The sequence below is a fragment of the Echiichthys vipera genome (genome assembly GCF_963691815.1).
Source record: "Echiichthys vipera genome assembly, chromosome: 13".
NCBI classification, from domain to species: domain Eukaryota; kingdom Metazoa; phylum Chordata; class Actinopteri; order Perciformes; family Trachinidae; genus Echiichthys; species Echiichthys vipera.
Window position 1 is genome coordinate 13,910,826 of NC_139838.1, and position 24,381 is coordinate 13,935,206.

The window sequence follows — 24,381 nt, forward strand, 5'->3', positions numbered from 1 at the left end:
CTGGGCTTTTATGAGCAAAAATCTGTAGAATAAATGGCTCATGGCATGTGGCTCAGAATAAAGGCTATAAAGCTAAAATGTTGGATTTTTTTATTGATCATCTGGCATTAATAAAATAAGTCATTTTTCACTTTTTTGATCACATGAATACAACGTATATTTTATGTAGGAGTCCTTTTTCAATCTTTTTTCCTACTCTGCTTTCCTCCTATCATGTTATGTGTGGGGCTGGGTTTACGTGTCAATACTCTGGTGCATTGCAGTTTCATAGCTCATTATTTCCGAATCAGCAGTGGTTCTGAGAAGTTATCAGTGCATGAAACCTGCAGGTAATATCGAGATATTCACCAGCAGACCTGTTTTTCATCATTCCCATCCCTGTGGGCCTTCAAGCTATTAGGCTATTATTACTATAATATATTACTACTATATTACTATTAGAATAAAAACCATCTATCATAATGAAGCACTTTACCCAAGTATAGATTCACTGTAGTTATATGAGCCATCGAAAAGACGTCATATAGATGTGGGTTTGAGGCACATGATATTGAATTGAGAGGTCCTTGTTATGGCCTCATCATGTTAAGTGGGTGTTTGCAGTTTCCAGAGACAGTACTGCCTGCTGTTTGTCTGGGCTCCTTAATATTTCTGTAAACGGATAAATTAAGTTCATGATTTCCTCATCGATTTGATTGATTCATAAGTCTGTTATGAAATATGTATTGAAGGGGAAATATGAGAGCAACATTTACATCAGCTGTGTGTGTGCTTGCATGCAGGTGCTTGTTTGTGCTGTAAAATTGACTGAACAAGTGACACAATTCCTCTCGTAATTCCCCCTCAGCCTCCAGGTCCCTCATATAATGAGGCCCCTACGGGCTGATCACTGGTCAGTATCGATGAGCTGCCTTGCTTGCGATTACCTCGCTCCGATGTCTTCATAACTGGTTCCGGGTCAGCATTGACTGGGTCATGAGAATAATGCAGATTTCTCTTCACCAATTACTGTGTCTCAGTGTCATAAAATAACAGGTCAGTGCATGAGGCAGGATTAATGTGTTGTATCCTAATTATGTGTTCCTGATGCTGAACTGAGCGTTGAAGTCAGGCAGCTGTGAGGGGCTTCCATCCAATTACCATTCATCAGTGTCTGTAGGAGACTCTCCTGGGATAAGCTGCATGTCTGCACATTGCACTGACCAGGGATCAGTTTTGGTTCCCAAGCATCTGATCTGCTTGTGCTGTTAAATCTGTTGTTCTGGATGCAGTACAGAGGAAAACACTGCTTACCAGACTTTCCATAACTAGGAAACAATGCTGTCAGCTTGGTCTGTATTTATATGTTTCACTAAGCTTTGAGATGACCACTGCAGCTCATTATAAAAAAAAGACCAATCTTACTGGCCTGGAAAACACAATGAGAGTGTTAGTTACTAGCTCTAACCATCAATTTGTCCCTCCATCCTTCATCACTCTTACACCATCTTAAAAACAGGATGGCTCCATGAGCTGGGGAAGCGTCTGGAGTCGCCATACTATGCCATAGGAGGTGTGAACGGGACCAGCAGCGGCCCCGCCATCCGCAGCGTCTACATCGCCTCACTGTACTTCACCCTTAGCAGTTTGACAAGCGTGGGCTTCGGCAACGTGTCAGCCAACACCGACATCGAGAAGATCTTCTCTATTTGCGTCATGCTTATTGGAGGTACACAGAATACACACATCAACAATCATGTGTATCTTAAGCACAGTATTCTAAAAATATTTTCATCTACTGCTAACCCATGATGTATTGTTTTGAAGATTCAATAGTAGCATGGAAATAAGATTTTAAACAGACATGTACGCAGTTCCATTATCTTCCAGAGGAGAGTGTAATGTACATGAAACAGACCTTTGCAAGATGGGCTGATCCAGTTTAATCTGGATCGTTACACTAGGTTTGTTTTTTGGGATGAAGAGAGGTCACCGTGGTGGGGGTTTTCCCCATGGACACTCCCTGTTCGGCTAAATGTGAAATGTCCCTGGTTGCCTGAGGGCATGAGCAGTCACAGAAGAACACCACGCATGCGTGTGTTTGCATGCACACCCACACCCATACTGTCCCTTGTGTGTTAACACAAAATGAAAACTAAGACAAAGCACCTGGTCATATTTATAGCAGAGCATAGGTCAAATGCATGAGTGAATCGAATAACTGTACACCGGAAAAGCAATAATTTGATCTACCTCACCACAACACATCAACTCAACATGGTTCAGATTTAAACACAATGACTTTAAAGCTCAATTTTTGTTGATCAGTAGCACATGTCAGGAAAAAGGAGGCGTGACACAACATTGACACTCAACATGTAGTCTGTGTATGGTGCTTTTGTATCTAGAGGTGTGCAGAATACCTGCAACGCAGCCTGAAACTAAATGAGATTAGGAGAATGCATTATCTGTGGGCTTTTAAAAGGCAGGTATCTGTCATACCAATCAAATCAGCTCCTCTCCTTCCTGAATGGGAGGTTGCAATACATGAATGTAAATGGAATATTCAGCTGTCTGACTGGTTTGTCTATTTATTTGATCACAGAAATTGACAGAAAGGAATCATGTTTAATCATATTTACATGGCAGAAATGTTTTGTTTTTTTAATAATCTAAATATGGTTTTAGCATTACATTAAAGCACTTAATCGAGTACAAACTTACCCAATTTCTATTAAAATCTACTGACAATGACTGCAAGCATACTATACTTGTCTAAAACTAGGTTTTGGAGAGGTCTGTTTGAACGTGAAGACATGGAAATAAGACATGACTGCTCCTTGTGTCTCCTACTGCACCATTGACCTGGTTGGAGCAGTATTATAGTTCAATTCGATTTTATTTATAGTGCTAAATTATAACAAAAGTTATCTCAGGACACTTTACAGACTAGGTATAGACCACACTCTATGACTTATTTATGATTTACATAGATCCAACAATTCCCCCGTAAAGTACTGTGGCAACGAAAACCTTCCCAATAACAGGCAGGAACGTCAGACAGACCCAGCTCTGTGGGGAAGAAAAGGAGAGAGAAAGAGAGAAAAGACGGACAAATGGACAGAGAGAGACAAAGACAGACACAAAGACAGAGACAGACATACATCCAGTAACTATAATAATATCTAAAGTAATGTGAATATGACTTATATGTTTTGGCAGTTAATACAGCAGAATAGTAGAAACAAGCACAGCTAAGGTTATAGATTATAATAGCAGCAGGAAGCGTCAAGCAGGACCACAGCAGCAGGCACCACCACGATCAGCAGAGACCTGCGAAACAACAAAGCACAAACAACTCTGGGGAAGAAGTGACTTAGTAACATGCATTGATGAGACATGAATGATACAGACAGAGAGGAGAGAAGCTCAGAGTATCTGGAAAAGTATTATCCCCCGGCAGACTAGGCCTATAGCAGCATCATTAAGCAGAACAAAATCAGCTTAAAAATAACAACATTGCTCGTAAGCCCTAGCTGTAAGCTTTATCAAAAAGGAAAGTTTAGTAGGATATTTGTTCATATCCTAGTCATCCTATGAAAGTTGCACTGTTGAGTTTACAGTGAGCTATGCATCTGCCATTATAAAAGCATCTAAAAGTTTTTTTTCTTATTTTGGTTCCCTGTCTTGACAATCGATTGTCAGTCTGTTTCACTCTGTTATATTCATGCTTTTGCTCCATTTTCCCTTCTCTTGCTAACTCTCCCTTATCATTTCCTCTCCTCTCTTTCGACATCTGCAGCACTGATGCACGCATTGGTCTTTGGTAATGTGACAGCCATTATCCAGAGGATGTACTCACGCTGGTCCCAGTACCACACCAGAACCAAAGACCTCAAGGACTTCATACGTGTCCATCACCTGCCACAGAGCCTCAAGCAGCGGATGTTGGAGTATTTTCAGACGACCTGGTCGGTCAACAACGGCATCGACTGTAATGAGGTACCAAATGCACAATATGACGCCTTAATGGACGGGCTTGCCTCGCCTCAGGAGACATGACCTTAACAAATAGTAATAATATGCAGCATATTTGTTTTTTATGGGGCAGGCCCTGACAGACTTTGTAATGCAACACTGGATTCATTTTGAACCGTTTAATATTACTTAGGCTTATGTATCAAAAGACTACCGTGAAGTGTCATGCTATACAGTGATATACTATATTTAAGAGAATGGCTAAGTGTGCTCAAGTCATGTAGTCTCACCCCACTATTAAACCTTACAATTCATACACAAATATTCCAAGACCTGAGTCAGTTATTAGGGAAAAACAAACATTGTGACGATTGCATGATCAGCACCATGGACAGCAGCACTACACCTCAAACAACAAGACTACGACAGCGTGCCGTTCAGGGAATACTTAAGTCTGCTCTCTCACGTATCTTTTACTTGATATTGACAAACATACAATAAATAAAGGACCAATATTATTAATCACGTAAAAGCTGGGAAGACAAAGTATTCAAATTAGCTTGTGGCCTACCTCACCCAAAACCTAGCTTTGTCTTGACTTGTTGTTGATGTATTGTCATATATTGATGAGTTTCATATTCTGTTAACCGATTAGGAGGTCATTACATTTACTATTTGTCACTGTCCATTGAAGGGGGGGTTCTAAATTAATTTTGCAGTGGCATATTGTGAAGGTAGGGAAGGGCCTCCAAAATAAAGATAGCCACTGAGGTGAAGAGTAATATTGAAATGCTTCTGCAGGCACATATACAACTAAATCAATAATTCATTTGAAAGATCACTTCTCAGTGATCATTCAAACTCATCATAAGAGTGATGATATGATCGATACTACATGGTCCTCCCAAATGTATGAGCGTGATGTTTCCCCTCAGCAGTGACTGACAAGACGGGACAGAAGACAAGAACAGACAGGGTCTTTTGTAACCTGGAGTAAAAACCCTTGTAGACCCTTTTCTAGACTGCTTGTAGTTGAAGTTACACTGGTGTTAAGTGCAAAGTACAAAGGAGGAAAGCTTAGAGAAAAGACAAACACAACCACTTTTCTAGACAAACCCAGGGAAACAGAGGCAGCCAGTTAGTAATCTGATAGCAGCTTGTCCCTTCAGGCTGTGAATGCCTGTGAGACAGCTGTCAGAGCCCAGACCAGCGCTTAGATGGAGTGATGATGATGAATCCCAGACAGATGAATTATAGATGGGCCTGTTGATTAAAGTCAGCCGGGCTCTGATGACTCATTGATCGACTGTATGTGACGGGAAGCTCCAGATCTTAGTCCCAACAAGGAGACAGACATAAACATTATATGCAATGTTTTGACTATTTTTTTTAATTGAGATAGATGCTTTTCCAGTCCACATCGTATTGCTATGTTTATGTTATGTGTATAGCAACTGTGTACATTATGTTGATTTTTACTATGGCATATTAGAAAATACTTGTTAGATTGTGTTTTTGACATAGACGTGTTTATTCTGAGCAGCATCTAATTAACATCAACATTCTAATGACTTATTCTTAAATGCACATAGAAAACCAATATTTTTTTATATTTGTAAATGAATATATATATATTATATAATCCTATATATATATATATATATATATATATATATATATATATGTATACTGTATGTATGTTATTATTTACTGGAAGAGGGAGGTTTCTGATTGTTTTTGGAGGAGGTTTCCCAGAGGGTAAAGGGTATCGTGTTGTGCAGATTGTAAAATGCTCTGAGGCAAACAATTGATTTTGGGCCATGTAAATAGACTTAACTTGACTTGACGCTAATGTTTCCAGTGGAACAAAAGCTTAAGGATCAAATCAAAGGCAACCAAGGCTGCAAATGTAATCATTGAGTTGCAGCATGGCTGTGCTTTCACAGCTGTCGTACTCTCCTCACTCTTGCACGCTTCCTCATTCTCTCTCCCTCTCTCCCTCCCATCATCTTTACAGCTGCTGAAGGACTTTCCGGATGAGCTGCGATCTGACATTACCATGCACCTTAACAAGGAGATCCTGGAGCTGTCTCTGTTTGCCTCCGCCAGTCGCGGCTGCTTGCGCTCCCTGTCACTGCACATCAAGACCACCTTCTGCGCTCCAGGAGAGTACCTCCTCCGACAAGGGGACGCACTCCAGGCCATCTTCTTTGTCTGCTCCGGTTCCATGGAGGTGCTGAAAGACAGCATGGTGCTGGCTATCCTGGGTACGATAAAGGATGGGGGGTGGGGGGGGGCAACAATGCACTGTGTGACTCATTGTAATAAAGCTGGGTCTGTAAATGAACCCATTGTTCACAGTGTCCTAAAGGCAAAGGCTCACTCTCAGAGCTCACTCTCGGAGCCTATTGTTATTAAAGTCCCATAAAATTAGCTTTAGTTAGGTGACATTTATTTCATGTTCTAGCAGTAAGAGCCAAAGACTTTTCTATAGCTGTGTAAAGCAAAATGGGGGAGCTAGTTTCTTAATTGATGTTGGGTGACATGACAGAGTTAATTATCAAGTGAGCATAGATGAGAACAAACATTCAGCCACTGCAGATTATATTATGTTATATACTACCTCTATACCATTTGGAGTATCCCATAATTGTCCAGGTTAAGCCACTACAGTCTAGTGATTCTACAGCATTGTAATTCAGTGCTGTCCTGTTTTAATGTGTTGTCCAGTACAGTCTGGCCCATTTCATCAGTCCAATTGACCAGAGTCGGGTAAACTTAGTTCCATCTAGTCGAGGCCAGTTTAGTGCTGTCCGGTCCAATTCATGGCAGGTAGAGTTAAAATCAGTCGTTCTACAGCACCCAAGGCCAAATTTGTATGCAATTTTGTTCGCAGCCGCTAATTACAATATCAGCTGCCAGCTTTGAGCATTCTAGAACAGAAACAAAGCAATAAAAAACATAAAAGGTGTATTTCAGTGGTGGGATAACCCTGATATCAGCAGATTTTTGTGATGCTAAAAAAGAAATTGGCTTCTCATTAATAGAGGAACAAGGTTCTAAAAACATTTGCTAAAGCTGCAATTCAGCTATATCCAAAGTTGTTTGGGTGTCTTTATTCATTAATTTATTATAATAATCATTATAATAATCATCATTTTTATAGATAGTGTTGTGCTATTAATGCAGCAGGAGTCATGAGTCATTCATCATAAAAGGAAAAGTAGATTAAATTATATAAAATATACATGAAATATACAAGACGTGTTTGTCCGTGCGTGCATGTGTGAGTCAGCAAGAGACAGCGAGAAAGATCTGAATACAAACTTCTATTCCAGATCTAGATCTATAAATGTGTGTGCTCTCTCTGTGTGTGTGTGTGTGTGTGTGTGTGTGTGTGTGTGTGTGTGTGTGTGTGTGTGTGTGTGTGTGTGTGTGTGTGTGTGTGTGTGTGTGTGTGTGTGTGTGTGTGTGTGTGTGTGTGTGTGTGTGTGTGTGTGTGTGTGTGTGTGTGTGTGTGCCTTTCTGTTGAAAAAGAACGTTTGCTTTGCATATGCTTGAGCCTGTGTGTGTATGGAGGTGTAATTGTTTACTGTTATTCAGAGTGGTGTTTGTGTGGATGGGTGGGTGCATGTGTGTGTGTGTGTGTGTGTGTGTGTGTGTGTGTGTGTGTGCGTGCTGACGGTGCAGAAGGTCAGGCTGACATTGACTGTCCGACTAAAGGGGAAAAAGCTTGGTTTCTCTTTCTTCGTTGTTGTGTGCCTCCAGCCCACTCTTCATTTGTCACACCTCAAGTCTGTAGACACAGCTCAGCTCCTCCTAATAGAGTGGATGAGAGCGAGAGAGGCCATGTGGAGACCTGAAACAGAGAGAGCGAGAGGATGGTGAGAATGTAGGTTTGATGAGAGGGAATGAGGTATGTACTGTATAGAGAGTAAAGGAGGAGGAGGACAGCAGAAGTAGAAAAAGGAAAGGAAGAGAGCAGAGAATACAGCTGAGGTAAGATGAGGTAACGTGAGGTGGGGAAGGACGAAAGGAAAGAAAGAAAGGAAAGCGGGAGGAAAAGCTTGCAATGAAGGAAGACTTACAGGGTGGAAGAAAGATGGAGAAGGAGGATAAAAGGGAGGGAAACAAAACAGTGAAGACATCTGAAAAGGAGGGAATAAAATGGGGAAAGGGGAAACATGGTGGAGGGAAGGAAAGAAGTAAAATCAGAAAGGAATTAAGGAATGAACAACAAACTCTGAAAAGTGGAAGAAGAAGAGAAGAAGAGAGGAAGTAAAACAAAAAAGACTAGAATAAGTGAGTAATGAAGAAGGGAAGAGATGAGAAAAACAAGCACAAAGTAGAGAAATAAGTAAACAAAGGAAAATAGGGATTTGGAACAAAAACAGAGGGGGGAGGTGATAGGAAGGAAAGCAGGAATGGAGGTAAGAAATGAGAAAATATGGAGGAATGAAACGGAAGAAAAAAAGATAGGGAGTAATGACAGATGGAAATGAAAGAGTGAAAACGGAAATTAAGAGAGGAACGAAAACACAAAGCAGGGAAGGACGTAATGACCTGGGAACAAAGGAAAGGAAAGAAGGACAAATAGGAAGGATAGCAAACGGAGAAATTAAGAGAAAGAAAAGAGAACGAAGAGGAGAGAATGACTACAGAAATGGAAGCAGTTATGAGGAAAGAGAAGACAAAGTGTTTTTATAAAGCAGGGGGAGAGAGGAATGAATGAGGTGAGAGGAAGTGGACTGAGAAAGAGGGGGAGGGGCAGAATAAGAACAGTCACGACTGCCGCTCCATCAGCCTTGCTGTAATTGAGCAGCGTTCAGAGTTCACAGTGATCATAATGAATATTTTATCACTGCTTAAGGGGCATTGACACTAACGTGGTACTTCATACGGCTTCATCCTGCACATACTGTTTAAAGAGAACAAGGAACAGTTGTCAGGACAACTTCATTCAAACTGTAACATTTACTAAAAGCAATGAGAGTGACTGTTGTTTCACAAATAATAATAATAATAATAATAGACTATAACGTAACTGTGAACGGTTATGTTCTGTTCATTCACAAAGAGGAATACATTAATGTATTAGAATGCATTAATTAATTGTAAAGTGTGCTTCGTTTAAAGAATATTAAACATATACTTTTAGACAGTTCAACTTAAATGTACTAAAAATAGATAGATACTAATTGTGCTTATACTTGAAGGGATATTTCAGTGTACTTGTGAAAAGAGTAGTTTGTTGTAAGTGTCTTGTTAGTTGTAGGTAACTTGTACTTGCGTATGGTGGTGAGTTAGTGCACTTGTAAAAAGTATAATCATTTTCAAGTGCCTTGAAATACATTTGTATGTTTTGTGTAATTTCACCTCATTATAAGTGAATTTAAACATGCTTACAAAAAGTGCACTTTTATAAACTTCAAGAAGTATTGTTTTAAAGTTTATAAAAGTGCACTTTTAGTAAGTTTTTGTAAGCTGTGTTTCAGTGTACTTTGAAGTATACTAAGTTGCAAATATTTATAGTGCTAAGAGAGTTTAGTTTTGAAAATGGAAAAGGAAAGCATAATATTCTTTTCCAGTCAACAAAATGGCAACAATACAAACCAAACTTTAAGTCATAGCAGGCAGAGGATACCATATTCTTGTTTGATAAATAACTGATTAATGCTTTGTAGACCAGTTATAAGAAATGAATAATAATAATAATAATAATATTAAAAATAACAATAATGCATTTTATTCGCTGGCGCCTTTCTGGATACCTGAGGACACCTTACAGAACACAATAGCACAATCCCTTTAGCAATAGTTCGGGTTGCCAGGGCCGTAAAAAAAAATTAACTAACTTTTACTTTTTTATTTGATGACTTAAAGACTTTTTACTTTGATGACTTTTAGACTTTTTTTTTATTTTTTGTAATAACACGAACAACCTACTAATCCGTTCTGTTAGTGTTTTGCTTTGTGACTCGACAGTGAGGTCAAAGGTCGGGCCAGGTACAGAACAGCACCTTTGGAGATAGTAAGGAATTCAGATAGGGTAGGGATTCAGTCTAGCCTGTAGACGTGCCTGTGTCACAGACGGGTGCTGACATGAGGGCAGGTGGACCAGTGGTCCTTCCTAATGCCTCAGCACCATTCAGCGTGATTTCTGATTCAGCACCCATCACACACTCCAACCTGTGCTCTCCCTCAGAAACACTTTCATGAATGGAACATCTGAAAAATGAGTCTGCATCCTCAACCCTTTTTACCAGAGAATAAACATCATGCTGTGACCCTTACTCTGATCTACCATGTCCATGTCTGTCTCTGAACAGGTAAAGGCGATCTGATCGGAGCGAACCTGTCTTTAGATGACCGAGTGATAAAAACCAACGCGGATGTGAAAGCCCTGACCTACTGTGACCTGCAGTGTGTTAACCTGAGGGGGCTGTACGAGGTGTTGGACCTCTACCCTGAATACTCACACCGCTTCGTTCAGGACATCCAGCAGGATCTCACATACAACCTGAGGGAGGGACATGAGACGCACGTAAGTCCATCCAAGTAGTATTGATTCCTAAATGTGAAGTTGTCAAAGATGCTGCTGTCTCTGCTGGGTGTCAGTACAGTATGAATGATGATTTGACTGCTTTTTTGCAGATTTTCTCCCAAAAATACACAGTTTTTTTAAAAAGCTGATCGGTCAAACTGATTTTCACCTACAGTATATTTCATGCCCCTATGCACCCTTAGGTTATTAGTTTCATGGTCATGCAGATTCTTTTGAATTATAATAAATCTATCAAATATCCTCAAATGTTTTTATTCTTAACTTGTGATTAATATGATTTTCTCCATGTTTTAATAATCTACATAAACCCTGATAGATCCTGATTTTGTAAATATTTTTCTTTTGCATTGAAAACAAAAAAACTGAAATAACTGAGCCTCAAGCATCGCGGTGTGTTACAGGCACTTTATACACACTTGCCAATTTGTCTGTATAATGAATGAAGGTATTGTTATAATGTGTAGGAATGACTGATGGGTTGGGTGAGGGTAAAGAGAAAGGCAAGAAGAACTGGAGTTTGAGGGCGGCTGGAGAAAGCAAGAGGTGAAAAGTTTTAAAATAAGAGTGTGCGTGTGTGCGTGTGTGCGTGTGTGCGTGTGTGCGTGTGTGCGTGTGTGTGTGTGTACGAGTGTGTGTGTGTGTGTCAGAGAGAGAGAGAAGGCAAAAAAAGAGGGCAAAAACGGCTGTGGTACTTTGAGGAGCTCTGCTGCTGTAATTACAGTCAGGTGTTTCTGTCTCCAGTCCAAACACCTCTGGCCCACTTTCACACACGCACACGCACACGCACACGCACACACACATGCACACACACGCACACGCACACAAACACACACACTACCTGCTACAGAGCTTTAAAGTGAAGTCAATGTGTAGAGGGGCAGCCCAAATCTCAGGACTTAGTTTAAATGAACACGGGAGGAAGGAGGCAGCTCAGGATGGAGGTTCTGTTTGTGGCTTAGAGGTTGAGATTGCTTAGATATAGAGTACTATATATGAGTACAACACAATAGCATCAGTGTGATAGAGTGGATTATTTTTCATCATGGGAAAACCGCAAGCCATATACTGTAGTCTTCTTGTGCCAAAATAATTTACTGGTGAGCATTGTGAAATAGCTCTTCTGTAATTTAAAGCTGAGAGAAGAAAGGCCACATCTTGATTGCTCTTTCCTGCAGTTCATTCGCTGTATATTATATTTCTTCTCTGACTCTCCACCAGGTTAAGGCACGCCTCTCCACAACAGCACTAGATACTCAGGTAACGGACCACTGCAACACACTCAAACACTGATTTATGATTTACAATATAAAGGCAATATACCCCCACTTTGTCACAGGTACCGTTACTTCAGAGGGCTTGTCAGACGTCGATCACCTCACCCTGTTTGTTGATACCAGCCGGCAACGTTTTAAGCCGCCCGCAATAGAACATAATGAAATTCAAATTAACGTTCAACCGCAGATCAATTTTTCCATCCCTGTTAAAAGTCTGCAGGGCGACCTGGCAGGAGGCCTCCATCACCGATAATGGACTCTTTTAGAATTAATCATTCTGATGAAGGGAGAGGGGTTTTTTTTAGGTAGGGAGGATGATAGAGAAGAAATTTAGCAATTTTGCACAGGACAGTTTAGCAGTCGTTTAATCATTCTGCCCCAGAATACAGAGCCTTGCTGCTCTTTGAATGTTCAGAATCTCTACAAATAACACAAATATAATAATCTGTAGTCAGATATTCTACACAATAAAATCAATTCAGCCATCAGGGCCATTAACCTCACGCTGGTGTCGCCATCATTCCGAGAGAGTTGGGTCATAGGCCGCTGATCGATAGGTTATTGTGGTCCTTATTTCTCTTATTACCTAATCATTTCCTCATATTATGTTCATCCGTATCCATGCAGACCCTTGACAAAAAAGGACACAATACTGATGTCAGAGTTCATTAATGTTACCTTACTCTGCAGGTCACAGTTTCAGTCTAAAATGTTGATCTGGGGATTTTTTGGTCAACCTTGTCACTCATAAATCCAGCTGAGTGGTCTGCTCCTTGCACTTAGAAGTGCATAAGTGCACATCTATGTGTAAAGACTTCTCTTTGTATTTCAGGGTCATGGTATTAACTGTACAAATACAGCTTAGTGTATTCAGCATCTTCGGAGGACGCAGGAAAACAGATGAGAATGGCAAAATTTGCTGTAGAGAATCGCTGGATTTAAAGAAAGAGGCATATGACAACACCAAGGCTGATGCTTCAAATGACTCAGATCTGCATTTTTTAGATTTCCATTTCATTTCACCTCTCTGCTTTTTCCGTAGCTTCTTCAAAAGGCCTCCTAGTATCCACACTTACGTTTGTTGTATTTCAAAATTACATTTTATTTCCAGTCTGGGGTGAGAAGAAACGGACGAGTGCTTCAAGGTTATCCTCCCATCATAGAAGCACAGGGTGAACATGAGGATGAGGAAGAGGAGGAGGAGGAGGAGGAGGAAGACGAGGCCATGTCTGTGTCTCTGTCATCGGAACGTAACCGGCCGGTGAACCACGGGGACACGGGTGAGAAGTCTCCACTGAGCCGATCCAGCCAAAAGACGACTGGACAGAGCTCCAGAAGGTCTCAAAGGAAGATCCAGGAAATGACTCTCACTGCTTTAGACCCATCCAACCTCAGCCCCAGGTGAGTTTGATCGCCATTGATTTGTCCGTCTGCCTGTGTCTCTGTGACTCTGTTTTGGGTCGATTTTTTTCAGCATTCTTTAACAAAGGGCTGGGCACTCAAGACAAATGTTTTTGACAGAGCTCGGCTTACTGTTTCCCTCTGTATCCAGTTTTTATTTATCCTGGGAAGTGAGCTAAACGGCTTCTGGCTGTAACTTCATATTTACCATATAAATGCTACTAGTAATATCAATCTTAAATACACACATTCCTCAAAATGTTGAACTATACCTTTAAGACCACGGAAACACAATTCAACAATATGTGTATTATTCATTGATAATATTTGTATTATTTCTAAGTTATCCAACATTACAATCAATAACAAGCTTTACTACATACATTTCTGTCCCTCTTCAGAATAGTGGACGGCACTGAAGACAATGAGGGCTCCCTGGCTTTCCCCTTCTCTACCAACCGAGGTTGTTCTGACAATGAACCAACCAGTGCCTCAGCATCTGCCACAGGTCTTCCCATCCTACAGTACTCAACAACTTACCCCTCAAATATGACCTAAAAAAACATTTACAATTCCTTCAACTCCCCACATCCTGGGAAGTCAAAATAATTCACACCCAAATCCCTGCAGTAGTGTTGAATAATGAGGGTGATTTATGTAAATGTGCATTCCTGTCAATGCCTATAGTATTTATTATCTGCCTCGATGCAGTAACTGCTGGGTATAAAATGGCACTTCTTATTCAGCACTTGGAGTGATTTGTAACTCGCTAATTTGTGTCACAGATATACTGCAGATCAGCACAGCAGAGTTAGCAGCTAAAGCAGACGAGACAAGAGGACAACTGCGACACCTCGACCAGCAGGTAGGAAGGTGTGTGTGTGTGTGTGTGTGTGTGTGTGTGTGTGTGTGTGTGTGTGTGTGTGTGTGTGTGTGTGTGTGTGTGTGTGTGTGTGTGTGTGTGTGTGTGTGTGTGTGTGTGTGTGTGTGTGTGTGTGTGTGTGTGTGTGTAGTAGTGTGTGAGATAGAAAGAAAGAGTGAGAGAGACAGGTAAGCACTAGCAATATGGTGATATCAGCATATCAGGCACAAGACAGATGGAAGGATTGACAGAATAATGAAAGAAAAAAATATTAAAAGTCCCATATTATGCTCATTTTCAGCTTCTTATCTTTATTTTGGATTTCTACTTGAACACGTTTACATGCTTTCATGTTAAAAGATATGCATTATTTTTCTCATACTGTCTGTCTGAATAAAGCTGTATTCACCCTGTGTCTGAAACGCTCTGTTTCTCCATCTCTTCAAGCCCCACTCCTTAAAAAGCCTAGTCTGCTTTGATTGGTCAACGTTTCTGGGTCTTCCGATCTGCGCTCTCTGCATCTCTGCACCGTCACTACAACCAGAGAATGACTGCAATGGCCCTGTAGCTGCACTTGCTACCTATATATAGTATAGTTGTGACATCACAATCGTACAGAAGTCCTGACGGTTTGTTGACACAGTTTCTGAATACAGGCTGTGGGCATTTCTCTGTGGATTGAGCGTTTTGCTACTTTCACAGTATTTATTTAGCGCCTAGACATGCTTTATAATATTATTTTTAAAAAGACCTACTGTACTTGATCAGTCTCCTGGTATAGTATTATATTTGGATGTTTTATAGACTTTAGTGGTTCATTGTCCAGCCTGAAGTAATCGGTTCACACACACACAGCTTCTCATGCTGTATCCTATGGTTTTGATTGGCGTGTGGCTAAATTGACATTAGACTTTTGGCAGGTAGGAAGAAGCGCTTGCTTCCTCCTGCTAAGCCTCAGTCTGTATTCTGGGATGAGCAGATAGAGGCAGAGAGAGAAAAAATGGGGGGAAATTGAGGAGAAAAAAAAGGAAAAGGCAAATAACTGTGTGAGGAGAAACTAAAAGCAAATGAGAGTATGATGGGAAAAAAGTGTGAAAGACAATGACACAGCAGCTTCACGGTTACACACATTGGCTCTGTTGTCCTTTCCGTGTCTCTGTGGGTTAGCGGTGTTTGACAGGAAGTCTCTCAGCATGGTCTTGTAAGTTCTTAATCCTCACTTGGATCCATCCATTCTGAAAACCACAGGAGATGGAAAGGGTGTGTTGGTTTAAGCCCTATCTGCTTTCTCCACAAATAACAAATATAAATGACAAATTAGGGCACTGTTTGTTATGTGGCACACACAGGAGTTTCATAATGTTTATTATAAGTCCAAGGTACTGTAATTCAGTGCTGTGGTCAACTCATGCACAGTTTTTCAGCAAGTGCAGTGAAAATCAGCTATTGTTCCACTCTAGTGTTTTTGTTATTGCATCTCAACTGTGGGTAGAAATCCACTCGACGACAACAACAACTGAACAACTTAACAACTGAACAAAAAAACACATGCCAAAATATTCATGCCTTTTGAGACCTGTGAATAAAAAACTGCATTTTGAAACATGAGATATGGCCATCCACACAACTAGCTGATGAGGTTAATGTCTTTGCTCGTACTGACCCGAAACACACATAAGTGACAGCATTTTAATGAACTACAGAATGTGTGAACACAATCATAAATTTGCTCTCCGACCTCTAGTCTTCCCCCTTTAACCTTGTGCTACATCTGCGCCACCGAAGGGTGTATTCTAGCGGGAGATGTATTAGTAAAGTTCAAGAGAGGCCTAACATGATGACCTCAGTACCTTGTCATGGAAATCATAACGTGCAGCTACACGGGAGAGCTGGAAGAATGAGAGCATTGCCCGAACAGTCTGAGTAATTGCACCGATGATACAAAAAGAGGCTAGAAACGCTTGCATAAAGTACACCGGAATTTCACTTGAGAATGAGACACACTGTAGGTACATGCACACAGAAGTGGTGACCTACTTTTGTAAATGACAGTAAGAAAGAAAACCTAATACTGAAAGCAATGAGCAAGTATGAAACGGATTTTGTCTAAACAGTACCATAAAACAGTTTATTTTTTGGCGGCAGCTTTGGGAAGTTGTAGCACCTCTTTCCAGGAAAGGTTTTCCAAATAATATGCAACTCTTCTGACTTTCCAAGTTGGGAATTTGGCCAGGAAGACTGCTTGTGTTTGAATATGGGTCGAGGCCGTCGAGGTAACTGTCTCAGGTTCCCTCTTCAGTGCTTCTTTTCTTGGGACTGCAATTTGGAAATGATCTTGACAGTTATCACATTTACCGCTCTTCGTCGCTTGAGCTAGTTTTGTCATTCTCATGCTCCAGTTCTGCTTTGAAAACTCACAGTCTCAGGTACATCAACATTTCCAGAGCCACTGTCATCAAAACTCTTTAGTATTAAAGAAAATGCTGCTCTGCACTATACCTTCAACCCAGGTTGCTTAATCTAGTGGATTACTGTGTTTCTGTGCTCTAGTACTACTCAAAAACATTGATTCAGAGTCAGGTATGTTTTATAACTCTCATGGTTAAGTAAGCATAAGCATTGTATGATCTAATGATGCAACTACTTATTTCAGGGGCGGGCTTAACACGTACCTCTAGCTGCTTGAGTTCTGGTCATCCATGGCTGCTGTTTTGTCTGACTATCTCCACAGACGGTTGTCTCTGAGGTGGGAGTACTGGAATCATGTTGACAGCGTGTCAGATTGGACTGTCCTGTCTATTTTTATCAGAGCCAGAGCTTGGACCCAGGCTTTTATCAACCACTCTAGAGAGGGAGAGAGATGGGAGACTTGTGAAAGGGGGGGGATCATTTTTAATATCTAGTGTCTGGGAACATCCTCAATGTTGAAGGGTATCAAAATCGAATAGAAAGTATGATTAAATATACATTTGGCTATTAAGTGACAAGCCACTAAGAAGAAGAGAGCTTCCTGCCTTATTTGATCTGTCGTGATTGCAGTGTACTTAATCACCTCTTTGACGTATTCACACAGCGACTGGAGCAGTTCCCACCTGGAGTTTTGTGTCCTGCTGGGGACTGATGTGTGTCCAGTAGCACTGATGTGCATGATTGGCCTGATGAATGGCCATGAGTGCTTTGACTGGTCGAAAGCAGATGGCACCTTGGCAGGGCTTCATGGTCATGCCTTCTGTGGACATGCCACGTGCAGAGAGCAACCAATCAACCACCACCCTGCACCTATAATCAGTGTAATGACCAATTATAGTAACACGGTGTTAAATGGCAGGCAGGGGACAGAAATATTTTGACCCAGAACGACTGACCTGAAAATACAAAATTCATAAATGGTGTATCCTAGAAATGTGGCTGTATTTTATCACCAGAAAAGTAAACTTCTGTATATGTCAAGGACTCCACTTTGAGAGTTATAAGCATCGGTTTGGATACCAGAGGTGGTGACAGAATCAAACTCTTAAAGCAATGAGAGGCATACTTTACAACGAAGGCAAGCATGCTGGTACTTGTTGATGTATTTACAAAAGTTTTAAGTTGTGATCCTGATTTTAGTCCTGGTTTATTTGATGAAACCTGCAGCAAAAGAAATTTCATACTACATCAAATTCTTGTTTAGCAGGAACAGACTTTTGTTTACTATTTTTTTTATTCTAAAGAATCTGTCAAAAATAATGAATCTGCTGTCCAAAAAAATTGAAAATGTTAAAAAATTACCATTGTGTGATCATTGACTTCACAATAGAAGCCACCCTAAATTTTGCCAGTTGAATGCTTTTAATATAAAGCAGCGACAGCAGGAAATATTCAGTTTGCATTGGCAGTCACTTAAAAAAGAAAACACACGTGTAAAGAGAGCAGACAGTAAACAGTAAGGCTTTTAGATAAAATTGAGATGGAGTGGCGGACTTCGTCACTACTACTTTCATTAAAATCCTTAGGATCATAACTTTAAATGCTATTGTAAGTTAAAGATTTTTATCCATCCACTTGAGTGCCTAATATTGGCATTTTTATTTCACGCCCCACCTATGGATGAGGCCTGAGACACTTTAAAACTAAAGACGGTTTGTGTTGTGTCTGCAGGTGAGCAACCTCGGGAGGGAAGTGGCCGAACTGGGACAAGTCATGAAGAGAATGACCCAACTCATGGAGACCCTCATGTCATCACCACCACATCCTACAGTAGTCTGCCCCACACACTACTCCCCAGCACACCTCACATACCTGCCCCATCCTACCCCTCCTATGTCTTACCCTTCACCATCCTCATCTCAGACTGTCTCCATCTGGACGGACACGCCCATGTCATTGCCCTCTTCTCCGCTCATTAGCCCTCAACAACATGGTGCGATGTGCCACATGGACTCCCTCACACACAGACCCCAGGACCTCCAGCTGGGGTACCCCCTCTCAACTGCACCTCTAACTCGCAACTCGTCTGCCATTCAACTGCAGGCTGTCACCACAGAGCCTCACCCGCCTTCCTCACCCCTCAGTTCACCAGAGATTTCCCACTACACAGATGGGGTTTATGTCCCCATCAGGTCAAGGGTACACAGTCCACAAGACGAGGGAGATGAGGACCCTCATGACAGCTCTGGGTGTGAAACTGGACTTGGGGGCACCTACCGCAACCCAGCTATGGGTTTGTAGCAGCCCTCCATCTGAACATTCCTGGGCTCTGCAGCGCTTTTTCCTGGATTTATTTTGGGATATCCTCCTGAACTAAAGAGAATACTGATCAGCTGGGGTCCCCCATTATCACTGGAGGACGTTTGCATGGATGCAACTCAGATTCCCTTTGTTTTAAAGGCACGTGTTTAAAAATCTTGTTGCATGAAAACAAGTACAGAAGGTTTAGGTGTTTTAGCTTTACCTTATAGAAACGTAGTGTTGTTAGCAGTTGGAGCAGTTGTGGAGCTGCAGGATGGCAGCTCTCTGGGCACAGCCCAGCCCCAACCCCCTTATCTTGAGGTGGGATTGTGCCATAATGGAGGACAAGAGTGATACAGAGGAGGAGAGAGTTCTTTTTGTCCTATCTTTTTTTTTTTTTTTTTTTGCTTAGGGCAAGTGATGGTTTCAGGTCGGATGGGCTGGTTACAGGAAGAGGAAGCATTGTGAGTTGTTGAGGCGGTCGTCACAGTCAACGTCCTTCCTCCAACTCCCTATCTCTGCCATTTCCTCTCTTTTTATCCTTCTTTCCTTGCGCACTCAACCCACGCTTGGTGCTCTGGATTGTGTGTACCATTGCGTGGCTGGTTGGGGCTGGTTAGACTGGGAGCACACAATGGTGTGAGAGGGGAAATGGAATGTATTGTGCTCTTTACCGCTGGCCCTCAGGGAAGGAGAGGATGGAGGGTGGAGGAAGTTGGTTATGGCGTTGGGGGCTGGGGGGGTGGGGGGTATGTTATGCCTAAGGCACCACAGCCCCTGCTGTCGTCTGTCACACTGAGCACAGGAACTCTTTCTCCCTCTGCTTCTCTTTTTCAGTGTTTCTTGCCACACACCTACTCTCTCTCTCTCTCTCTCTCTCTCTCTCTCTCTCTCTCTCTCTCTCTCTTTCTTTCTTTTTCTCTCTTTCTTTATCTTGCTCTCTGCATGCTTTTCGAGCCTTTTGAGTAGTGCCTGTAGACTCACATTAACATGCTGCATGTCACCCTGTGGAAATCCAGCTTGCCATTTATCTATCTATTTAAAGAAAAAGAAAAAAGGGTTTCAGTCGTTTCATAGCTGAACCTGGCATTTACTGATGCATATTTATTGGATGTTGGCTCAGTTTAAACAACTGGGTAATTTAGGCACAAGGTAGTCACCCCTGTAGTGAAGCGGCCTGGAGCAAACTGCCAATACTAAATTGGTCCATAATCTACAATGAAGGCCATTTCCCTGATCGTCACCTAGGGTTACTATCTCTGAGATCCATTTTCTCAGCTGTTCAGAGCAAAGGCAATATTCCCACATGAAAGCACAATAAGGAAATACAGACGCTTTTATATTTCTATGAATGTATCTATACTAAAGATGTATTTTTTTACCTCAAGTGATGCAAGAGTGTGGGAGGGCAGTTAATGATGCTACTGTATATGAAGTTCTGGCAGTGCTACTTGCTGGTACCAGTCAATGCAATCTTAAACCAGGAAAAAGGTCCGAACTGTCGTCTCGACAGATGTACAGTTCTCTTTTGAAATCATGTAGGGTTGACTCTGCTTCTCTGCAAATGGAATGTACTGTAATCAAACATTTTTTCCCCTAACATTTTGATATAATTAGATACAAAAAAACTGTTATGCTAATAAATGACAAATATGACTGTTATGTCCTGGCTTTTTGTTTGATGTTCACGGAAACATTCAGAAAGGCTTAAAAAGGTTATTAATGATTGTCACACCTGTACAGTACCTGTACATGTACAGTGCATTGATTGATGGCTATAAAAGGCCTTAATTTAGCTCAGTTATTGTGTTTTGGATGTCAGAGAATAACATTTCTGCTCATGTAGAATAATTATAACGTAAAATTGATTTCCTAATCATATTCATGGACATAGATGAATAATAACAAGTCACTCTTGATGGGATGACTGATGGCAACTTGTCAAATAAATTTAATTTAATTTCACATGCTCACAATGAGAACTTTAATGGGGTAATGTTTACCAACCTAGTTTAGCATGTTAGCAAGCTAACATTTGCTAATTTTATGGAATTCCATCCAACAGCTGTTGCTGATATGTTCTTGTATTCGTCATACAACACATACATGCCCACCAAAATACACAAACACACAAAGTTCATAATGCCAGATCTCTGTCCTGCAAGACTGTTCCTTTTTCACACTGTTTATAATAGTAGTGTGTATTTGTTTTGTGCATGTACGTATGTCTTTTGTTAGCTACTGCTATGGTTCATCTGAGGTGAAAGAGCAGCAGTCATCATGTCCCACTGGTGACATGGGCAGCGGTTGAAAACTGAGCAGGCGTGCTGTGGATCTCATTGACACATCTGTCATACAGTAGGTTCAGCTGCTCTCACCTGGTGAGGTGCTGTTCCACTGTGCATGCGTGCGTGTGTGCGTGCGTGCGTGCGTGCGTGCGTGCGTGCGTGCGCGTGTGTGTGTGTGTGTGTGTGTAGGAAGTGGAGTGAGGGGAATACTGTATCTGTCTGAATGGAATACTTAGAACAATCAACCGGGATGCAGGTGAGGCATACTTCATGGTGATGTGGCGATGTTTTCTCTCATTTATCATGCATATGTGTCAATGCTTTTAGAAAAAGTGAAAATGAAAATATGCTTGGTCAAAAAATCCCCCATTTAGATCTTTTTTGTGTGTGTTTTACTGAGACGGGACTTGCAGGTGGGTGAGTATGTGTTTGCACTGCGGATAATTATTTGTGTGTTTAGCAGCGCTTCCAGCACATCTGTGGGAATGTTGTTATTTAGCCTTGGGTCTTGAAGACCTATCCATATTTAATGGTGTACACACAATCCCATCCTGGCTGTTTATGCATCGTTTTATCCACCTGCTAGCGAACTCATCTTTTATTCACCGCTTCCCACAATCTGTCATTAGCTAACTGAGGCCCATCTGCCTTCCTCATTTGCACCCCTGCTTCCCTCTTTCCTTCTACTTGTGATTTTTGATTAAAGTTGGGTCTGACTCAAAGGGATGGAGAGGAGGACAGAGCAGAGGTGGAAAATATGGTGGAAAGTGCAACACATATGCTAACAGGAGAAATTGATTAAAAGAGGGGCGACGTGGACTGGTGATTTATGAGCATGCATATCTATACTTAAAATACATCAAACTGTGTTTCATATTCCCTCTATTGCTGTGTGTCTGTTTAATCCACTCTTTTAATATTGTTTAATGATGGCCCTGACCCAAATGCAGCAACTATTCATCCCTGGCCACTCTTTTCATCTGTACACACACTGAAATGCTCTGTGAGCCCAGACACACACACACACACACACACACACACACACACACACACACACACACACACACACACACACACACTCACTCTTCCATTCAAATGAGCACTTTATCCCAGTGAAAAGGGCCTCTTCACTTGTCCCTCGCCCCAGATTTCAGTACTAAAAAACACCATCGCTGTGCAGGAGGTGTGAACTTATCTCTCAGGTAATAAAAATCGTTCTATTTCTCTCCTTTCATCTCCACGGACATAATGGAGATATGTTGAAATCTGCCAGCTGTGGTGAGGTGTTTCCATTCAGCCCTCACTGAGACCTGATAGGCTGCCTGCTAACAAAAAAATAGGCTGAGCTGTGTGCTGAACCAAGGACGCATTATGTTTGTTTTTGAAAATGTGTGCGGTCCAACTTGTGTGTGCTTCTGCTTGTGTGTACGTCCATATATATCAAGTGTCTGTGCCTGCATACATACTGTAAGAGTGTGCATACACATGTCAAATATGGATAAAGCTTTTTCACACAAGGGCTTTACATTTATCTGTTCAACTCTGGGGGAGAGAGCAGCCACTGTAGCACGTCCACATCGTTACATTTGCATTGGCGTAAAACCGTAAGAGAGAGGAGAGCTTGCAGGACATCTTGTGTGTTTGATAAATGAGTCTGTGCTGCTCCCCTGGGTGTTATGGTACAAGTGGTGGTGGTGGTAGGAGAGGTGGCAGAACAATGCGCATGTCAGAAGTGGAGATTAATGGTGGTTTCTTCTCTGAGAAGTGTAGGTCTGGCTATGCCCATCAAGCAAGGATACTGGAACGGCTGCTAAATTACCTCCTTTGTTGCTCACCTGTCAGACAGTAGTCTGGCATTTTCAAAGCAGCAGATAGGAGGATCATCACCATGTAGAGCTGTGTGAAATAGTTGTCTTCCATTGTGTTGATGTAACAGTGATCTAAGGGTTCCAGTTGAAAAGTATACACTAAAATGCTTACTCGTTTATTGAAGACAGAATGCATTCCTCTGTTATGTGAACACACGGAAGTATTTTACCCTAAAAGCATTGTTAGACAGCTGTAGATGATGTACCTTTGCATTCTGGTAAGTGATGGTGGGTTTTTGCCAGGATAACTAGACTAAAATTGACATAACAAAATGAACCTGCAGCTTTTCTTTATAGTCATTGTATCAGAGACTGCAAAAACATTGGTAAGATGATAGCAGTAGGGCTCTGTTCTTGCATGTGTGATGGGGCTCAGAGCATTTGTCTGTCAGCTACCTGTTTCCATCATACATGGAAAGACTGTAATGACACGGCCAGTATTGGTTCATTTTATGTAACACTCTCAGAAACTTAATTTCTTTAAGTTGGAAGAGAATTACAGAGAAGCATCGCTTCATTGCTTTCAGCCTAAAGCTCTTAAAATGCGACTTCTCTACCTGCTCAGCACCAACAGGAGACAAAGTCAGTGACTAGCTAATCAGGCAGATAATTCCATAGAGCTGATAGAGACAAAACAGAGATAAATGAGAGTGAGTATTTGGCTAAGATTTGCCCGGTGGCCAAAATATATAACTCCAAATGAGCGATAACTAACACGCTCGTCAACTAACACGCTCGTCAAGTTGGCGTTATCGTTATTGGGATGATGTAAATGTTAAAAAATATTCAAATGTAATCTTTTGGTGCTCCCTCTCTCATGTACACTAATGGCTGCACAATTTTGTCTGATCTGTGTTGGTTCTGTTTCTTACCTATATATTGTCCATGTTTTTGCTTTTCAGTAACCCATCTATGAGGAGACGACAAGCCATGAAAATGAGAGAAGAAAAAAAGTGAGAGTCCTTTGCCAGACAAGCTTATGTAACAAAATGTATCAAAATGTGTCATTAAAATGTAGCATATTTTTTTTAAAGTACACTGAAGTACAGCTTAAAAATGAATTCTCATTAAAGTGCACTGTTTGTAAGTAGACTTAATTATACTTCTGATTAAGTGAAATTAAAGCTCACTGTGATAAAGCCTGCCTAAAAGGACACGGGAATTCTAAGTACACTAAATCACCACTAGTCATTTACAATTCAGTATACTTTGAGTAATTATTAAATATATTTTAACAACAGAAATTATAAATATATTGTAATAACTTCAATACACTAAAGTATACTACTTTTTGACCCGGGGATGTTACACAAATACATACAGGTATCATTGAAACACTGATTCTGAATTTAAAGGGTACCCGTATAAAGTGTTTGTGTCACTGGGAACTTTCTAAATGAGACATTCAAAAGCTGTTTTTGTCCCTGGCCTTAATTGCTGCTGCGAGCCACGTTTT

The 24,381-nt window shown here is 41.2% G+C and overlaps 1 protein-coding gene across 1 annotated transcript in view; it reads left to right on the forward strand.

The window, feature by feature from the left end:
• Positions 1–18,769, forward strand: part of kcnh8 (potassium voltage-gated channel, subfamily H (eag-related), member 8) — a gene marked incomplete at both ends in the record, with an annotated part of 51,482 nt that extends 32,713 nt beyond the window's left edge. Inside the window, 9 exons of the mRNA XM_083926014.1 lie at positions 1,499–1,708; positions 3,782–3,981; positions 5,975–6,224; positions 10,287–10,501; positions 11,741–11,779; positions 12,908–13,197; positions 13,599–13,705; positions 13,983–14,062; positions 18,200–18,769. Coding sequence (XP_083782140.1) covers positions 1,499–1,708; positions 3,782–3,981; positions 5,975–6,224; positions 10,287–10,501; positions 11,741–11,779; positions 12,908–13,197; positions 13,599–13,705; positions 13,983–14,062; positions 18,200–18,769 — 1,961 coding nt within the window. The remainder of the gene's footprint in view (positions 1–1,498; positions 1,709–3,781; positions 3,982–5,974; positions 6,225–10,286; positions 10,502–11,740; positions 11,780–12,907; positions 13,198–13,598; positions 13,706–13,982; positions 14,063–18,199) is intronic.
• Between the last annotated feature and the right edge of the window lie 5,612 nt (positions 18,770–24,381).